A 7583-nucleotide genomic window follows, 5' to 3' on the forward strand; every position below is an offset into this window, starting at 1 on the left:
GTATATGCCCTTGTCGACGTTGACACGTGTATCAGGTGCAATCTAGGGTCTAAAAGGAATAAGAGCTTTGCGATGGCCTTCAAGATAGCTGACCATGTACTTTAAGTTAGGGCTGCAGCTATCTATTCTTTTTGTAATCGATTAACGTAGCACAGGGGTCAGCAACCTTAGGCACGACCTTAACCAATGGCACGCTGGCAATATGTGTGCAAAAGAGTTATTGATGCATTGAAATCATGGTTGAAATGCTGAAGCACTCTCTCATCCGCATGCCAAATTACAACGTTCACAGTTGCGCGACGCCGCGACCTGTTATTTACAGTAGTTTGATTGACTCATATCTCTGAATGGGAACAATACAAAGAGGATTACCAACGGCCACTGGGGCAGATGAACTAACGCTAGTCTTGTTACTGTAAGTAGGCTACATTGAAACCTCCCTGAGTTAAAAGCCAATACTTTTCAATCTGCTCTGTCTGCTCAGTACACTCTTGTCCACCGCGCTGTTTTACGCAAACACAGCTCTAATCTGCAAATAGCATTTTTTTACAAAACAAGCTAAAACAAAAGCTGTCGGTTTGTAGTCTGTTTATCTTAGTTTGCAGGGAATCTTGAAATTTGGACAAATTCTTAGAAACTTAAGCTGGCTGAAGAAACCATCCTCTCCGCTGGTGCAGTATATGGATGCATTATAAGACCAAAACAAATACATGTGGTTAGGCTACTTAATATGCACGTGAATGACGCAATCGTTATGTTTGTGTTCTTCATTCTTGATAATGATGCTGGTTGTGTTATTATTTTGCCATAGCATCGTTTCATTGAAAATGAGGCATACAGGACCTGCTTATCAGTCCATTCATCATTAAAGCTGGGCTTTTCCACAACTTTTCGCTTTAGGCTCTTTGACAGTGATATTTTTGTCAGCCCATTTTCCACCAATCAGGACGCTGCATACTAAAACCATGTTTCCATAATCATAATAATAATAAACAATAATAATAATTACAAGGTCCTGATTATAAGAAATAAATGTTATCAAATGTTGCTATGGAATAAAATGACAGATTCCCTGGATATTACATTTTTATGTGATGTCATAATTAAACTTAATGTTGACATGGCACACTAATAAACAAGACATTTTGAAAAGGGCACTTCATATCAAAAAGGTTGCCAACCCCTGATCTATTAAGTGCATTTAAGTGCCATATTACATTGTTTTTTAAAGATTTTTTTTCAAATGATATCAACCTCAAACTAAGGCATACATTAAACATACATAAACATTACCTTAAGTTGTGCAACTTAACTTTCAGAACTACACGTTTCAACCTGAGACTGATCTGTATATAGGCCAATATGTAAATATTAGTTATACTATAACCTATTTTCATTTATATACAGTATCTCTCAAGTGAGTACACCCCTCACATTTTAGTAAATATTTCATTATATCTTTTAATGGGACAACACTGAAGAAATTACACTTTGCTACAATGTAAAGTATTAAGTTTACAGCTTGTATAACAGTGTAAATGTGCAGTCCCCTCAAAATAACTCAACATACAGCCATTAATGTCTAAACCGCTGGCAACAAAAGTCAGTACACCCCTATGTTAAATTCCCATAGAGGCAGGCAGATTTTTATTTTTAAAGGCCAGTTATTTCATGGATCCAGGATACTATGCATCCTGATAAAGTTCCCTTGGCCTTTGGAATTAAAATAGCCCCACATCCTCACATGCTCTTCACCATACCTAGAGATTGGCATGGGGTAGATTCCATAAAATCATCTCTCTATCATCTCTTTATCGGCATGTATCGATATAAGTCTCTTTGTCTTTGGAATTAAAATAGCTCCACATCATTACATACCCTTCATCATACCTAGAGATTTGCATGGTTTTATGTCAGTTAGCCTAATAGCTAGCTTGATTTGCATTGAGAGATGATTCTATGCAAAGTAACCTATGCCAATCTCTAGGTATGGTGAAGGGCATGTGATGATGTGGGGCTATTTTAATTCCAAAGGCCAAGGGAACTTTATCAGGATGCATAGTATCCTGGATCCATGAAATAACTGGCCTTTAAAAATAAAAATCTGCTGGCCTTTATGGGAATTTAATAGGGGTGTGACGAGACGCTTACTCCACGAGACGAGACACATCACGAGATTGGGTTCACGAGAACGAGACGAGACGAGATTTTTAAAAACAATTTAAAGAAATCCTCAATGATGAAATATATGAATGGAAAATTGTTTTTTTATTCAACTGAAAAATCACAAAATGCAAAAAATTTAGGTGCATTTTGAAATCAACTATTAATGATTAATGTTATTTAACTTTTTTTTTTACTATTTTAATGAATTATATGCAGTAAAGGACGTGCAAACACTGCAAAATGTTTTGTATAAACTCTACCAACTGGCTTCTGCCCTGTACAATTTCACATGAGAAATCTAACTCCTTTCCACAAATCGAACATAAAAAATAAATGTGTGGAGGAGTCGCCGAAATCCGACATTTTCCACCACAGAAAATGGCCTCATATCAGCTGCAATGAAAACTGCGTCCCTCGTTATTGCCGTGGCTCTTGCACTTACCGGTGGCAGAGATGCTAAGGCTTTTAGAGTTGTTTGCCCTTTTAATGTTTCGTCGCGGGTGCAGTAGTTAGTAGAGAGCTGTGGTGGTGCTGTAAGTGTTTTTGCATAGTGCTTCGTGTTAGCCGCCGGTATACGGCATTTTTTCTTACAATGTTTACATATTGTGTTGCGTCTTGTCTGTCACTCTTTGCCGTTTATTATTTCCGCAGGAAAACCAAAATGTTGCCACACAAATGATTTAAAAGTGGCAGGGGGATCTTCAATAGTAATTTCACGCTCCATCACGCTGACATCACATCGCCTCACGAGACAACTTTTCACCTCGACGAGAAATCTCGTCACGTTTTAATCTCGCGAGATCTCGTAAAACGAGATCTCGTCACACCCTTAGAATTTAACATAGGGGTGTACTGACTTTAGTTGCCAGCGGTTTAGACATTAATGGCTGTATGTTGAGTTATTTTGAAGGGACTGCACATTTACACTGTTATAAAAGATGTAAACTTAATACTTTACATTGTAACAAATTGTCATTTCTTCAGTGTTGTCCCATTAAAAGATATAATGAAATATTTACTAAAATGTGAGGGGTGTACTCACTTTTGTGAGATACTGTATTTGATTACAATGCTACACAGCTCTGTTACACTTATGCTAGTAGATCGTTGATCAGCTGTTTCTCCAGAGAGAGAGAGAGAGAGAGAGAGAGAGAGAGAGAGAGAGAGAGAGAGAGAGAGAGAGAGAGAGAGATGCGCAACAATCAGCAGAGAGTCATCACACCAGCTCTTTAGATCAAATTGTGGTCACCACTACGTATTTTCTTGTCTTGGTTTTTGGTAGTTGTTGTGTTTGGTGTATTTTCATCGTCCATACGACTGTGATTTACTTTTGTTGGGTCCGCTTCAATGATTAGGTTAGACTCAATGTTTTCTGTTGAGACGCTGAAGCACTGACGTCGTGCTATTATTGTGGTAAGCTAGTTTGATTTTGCATTAGACGCACTGTACAGAGTTTTCGTTTTAATTACGTTTGAAATGATTCCAAACTTTGGACACTTTCTGTCGTTTTCTCCAGCCTGTCTCTTCTCTTAGCCCCTCACTATTTACGCTCCGGCATGTGTCGCCAGCAGCAGACTGAGCAGCGTCTGGTGTGCAACGGTAATAATGATCTGTGCGGAAACACAGTCAGTCAGCAATACAACGTTGGTAACATTGATTTAACGAAGCTTCGAGGCAAGACATTTTGCATCGAGGATTTTTTGTAATCGAATTATTCGAGGAATCGTTTCAGCCCTACTTTAAGTCAACAGCAATCCCCACCAATCGGTCCCCAAATGCCCCAGTTAGATAGTAAATTCCGTAAAGATATTGTTTACAATTATTCCCTGAAAGTAGGGCTGGGCGATATGGCCTAAAAATAAAATCCCTGATTTAAAAAAAAAAATCCGATTTAAATCGATTTTTTTCTCCCTCTACTTAAAATCAATCTGCAGATGACAAAGAAATTGTTCAAAACAAGTTTTATTTTGTTTTGACTCATACACACACACACACGGGTCATGTATACCATTATGTTTATTCATGCCAATTTTGTGGAAATATAAATATTTGAGTGTTTTCCCTACCAGTTTTTTAGTTTTTTTTGGGGGGGGGCTATATATTCAACAACAAAACGGATGCGTGAGGTAAAGCTGTTTTCACACATAGGCCTACATGTAATTCACTTCTCGTTCCTCGCTAAAAGTTCAAATCATTTTAACGTTATTGCGCAACCTTGCCCCTATTTCCATCTGTTGCTGAGTAACGTTAACATCCCATGGTCTCTTGAATGTAGCATACCTGTAGCAAGCTCCTTCGTAGCGATAAAAACAAACGTCGAAGCAGAGCTCCGTGCTACAGAGCGGAGATTGCAAGTTGTTTAAGCCGCTACATACCTCCGTCACAGCTCTGTTGTATCAGCGGCATTTAGTAGATGCGTTGAGCCGCAACAGAGTTCATCAACACCGCCTCTGGTGCCCCGCATGGTGCTCCTTCAGGTCAGCTCTAGCTGGTTGTTCAGTTATCCCAGAATAGGTGACTGTCAGCCGGGAACAGTGCACCGCGAGCTGCCGGTCATTTCGGCGGAGATTACGGATAAGTAAGTAATGAAACAACTGGTTAAGAAAATAATTAATGTTAGTCCCTGTCACTGCCATGTTGTTTGTGTCTCACAACAGATCATTTTATTCCTTTCTTGGGAACAAACTTCCCACTCTCACCGGTAGCCATGTTGTCACTTGCTGTTGCTGTTTCGTGTGTGCTATGCATTGACATATGGTGCTATGATGTTGTTGTTGTCGCTTGCCATACTGCTATGTGAAACTAATGCTACGGAAGCTCCGGGGAGCCAAAAATGCACCATTACACAAAAACTCGATTTACTTATTTTTTTAAATCGCCCGCAACAAAAAAATTCGAATTAATTCATTTAATCGATTTTTCGCCCAGGCCTACCTGAAAGAACCAAGCAGTCCTGCCTTATTGCACTACCCAAATCTTCTTCAAAACTTGCCATTTTCAGCATGTAGCTTGCTAGCTCGAAGTTTGTTGTTGCCCGAGGGAAGGGATTTTAAGAACGGCATCACAGAGAGAGGCCAATTTGACTACCTTCCCAGACTCTCTCTCTTCCTTCACAACAGCTTTTGTTTTAGTTTTGCTAGCTACAGACACTTCCACACACCCATATACCCATGCATGACTGATTACGGATTTCCACGTTCTTTTCTATTCCTTAATATTGTTTTTGTAAATAAATGCCTATTTTACGCTGGTATCACATTCTTGTAACAGCCTAGAAGCCGGGTTGTGACAAATATAACATTATTGTATCTTACACACACAGATCCTTGACGCTACCTGTGTTTAGGCACCTGCTGCATTTTGCTGACAGGTGACTGGCTGCTGTTGGTTGCAGGTGGTGGAGCCTTCTTTAAGAACCTACTCCCTCCTCCACCCAGAGAGCTCTGAGGTATGAGATCCTGGCAGAAGAAAGCAAAAGGTGGACGCTTGTTGTCAAATACAAACGTCCCACTGGGGAAGTGTCTAAAGTCCAACTGCATGTATGCTGAGAAATACAACATCGGTTAGCGATACCTTCTAAAGTTGTTTACCTTGGTAGAATCGCCCTCTCTTCTCTGGGTCTTTGCAGAATCAGAGCCCAAGGTGTCAGCTCCATGCTCAGGAGCTGAGCTGACCGAGGACAAATCACTCAAATCTGAGAATGAAGGGTGTGTATTTGAGGAAGAAAATCTGGTTTTCACAGCACTCTAAACAGAAGGAAAGGAAAGACACGTTTCTGAAGTTACATGCGCGACTTACACTTATGAGATTTGAAACACAAAAAGGCTTGAAACTCACTGTATGTACTGTAGCCCCCTGCACAGACTTAACGCCTCCTCTGCTGTTCCTCTTGGCAGACAGCAGTGCTTGAGCTCGGTCCAGAGCGAAGCTTCGACCGCCTCGTTTCCACATCTTTAAACTTTGGGACTTGGGGCTGTTTATCCTGCGTTAGATACAGTAGCGTTAGCTAAGCTAACTAACGTTACATACGGTGCACTTTAAAAAATAAATAAATAAAAAATACGCTTCATAGATTAATTTCGAGGCCATTCATTGCCTACTACAATTTCACATGAATTAACGTTAGGTTACTATAATTGCTCGTGTTGCCAGGTTCAGGTCGTGTACCTCCGCTTTTCGGTGTGGTTGATTGTTTCAGTTTAAGACGTCACAGCTGCCTTATTCTTCTTCTTCTCTGATTCATGTCGGATCGCAAACCAACGTGTTAAGGTGTATACCGCCACCTATTTTACCGGAGTGTGTAACACCAGGTCATAAATCTTATCACGCAAGATGTTCCTCTCCAAATCAAATTCGGCACACTTCCTAATTACATGTTCAACATTTTCAACTACATTCATTCATTATTCATTAAATAAAGATTTGACTTTAATCCAGTAAATACCGATCTTAATCTTGAGAAAAAACACTTCCTCTCTTTTGCATTTTCCTTTGAAAACGTTCATGTTAATTGATTTATGTAGGTAAATACTCCGGGTCATATTAGCACTTCGCTACCTTGCTTCCCATAGATATATAGCCTACACTATGCCTTGCTTCCGAACATAAACTTAAAGTTACATTAATCAAAATGATGGTTACCATGGCTACCGCGCTAGACTGCTGCACGGCATATATATATTTTTCAAAATAAAAGACAAGTCCAAAATCAGATGCGCATTAAATATTATTTATTTATTGACCAGCTGTCCGCGACCCACTTTTGGGACCCACCAGTTGAGAATCACTGCTATAGGCTACTCTGGAGAATAGCCCTAAGCATTGCTTGAAATTGTAGCATATTATTTTTATGATATTTGCTTAAAAGTATGAGCTATATTGTTTAATGACATACTGTAATATTTGGATTTATCCTGCAGCCAGCAACTAATATAATAGAATCCCTTTTGGCCATTTTCAGAGGAATAAATATCCATATCAGTTATCTTCAAGCCATCGTTATATTTTGTTCTGTAATATTAGGCCTATATGTGGTAGATGATGTTTAATATATTTCCATATCACCAAACTGGGTGTATTTTAAGAGCCTGTTAGCAATGTCAGTGAACTTTGTCTAGATAGTAAAATAGGCTACATAGAAAACACTGCAGACTTTCAAAGTGTTTAAATCTCACATTTTCCATGATGGAAGTTTGTTGTGTCGCGTTCGTCAGTCTCTTTGAGTCTGGGCCTTCACACTGACCAGACGGCCGATCCTCGGCAGAAAAGGCAGTTGAACTGATCAGTCTCCCCGAGTTGGTCAAGAAAGTACCTCGGAACACACTTCTTTTCCAGGTTAGCACTCTACCAATCAGATTGGTCATTTGAGTCTGACTGCCGGCAGTGCCCGCCTTCTGATTATACATGTCAAATCGGCC

At 39.7% G+C, this 7583-nt stretch overlaps 1 protein-coding gene across 2 annotated transcripts in view; it reads right to left on the reverse strand.

Annotated features, from left to right (window-relative positions):
- c9h19orf44 (chromosome 9 C19orf44 homolog) overlaps positions 1 to 6430 on the reverse strand; it is a 65476-nt gene extending 59046 nt beyond the window's left edge. The window contains exons 1-4 of one of the 2 annotated variants that reach the window (XM_039812357.1): positions 6334 to 6430; positions 6004 to 6148; positions 5757 to 5912; positions 5503 to 5624 (exon numbers count right to left, since the gene is read on the reverse strand). In XM_039812357.1, the coding sequence (XP_039668291.1) occupies positions 5503 to 5624; positions 5757 to 5912; positions 6004 to 6117 (392 nt within the window). In that variant the 5' untranslated portion in view covers positions 6118 to 6148; positions 6334 to 6430. Of the gene's footprint in view, positions 1 to 5502; positions 5625 to 5756; positions 5913 to 6003 lie in introns of both variants that reach the window. The other variant, XM_039812358.1, reaches the window with a different exon arrangement.
- Between the last annotated feature and the right edge of the window lie 1153 nt (positions 6431 to 7583).

The sequence above is a fragment of the Perca fluviatilis genome, chromosome 9 (genome assembly GCF_010015445.1).
Source record: "Perca fluviatilis chromosome 9, GENO_Pfluv_1.0, whole genome shotgun sequence".
NCBI lineage: Eukaryota > Metazoa > Chordata > Actinopteri > Perciformes > Percidae > Perca > Perca fluviatilis.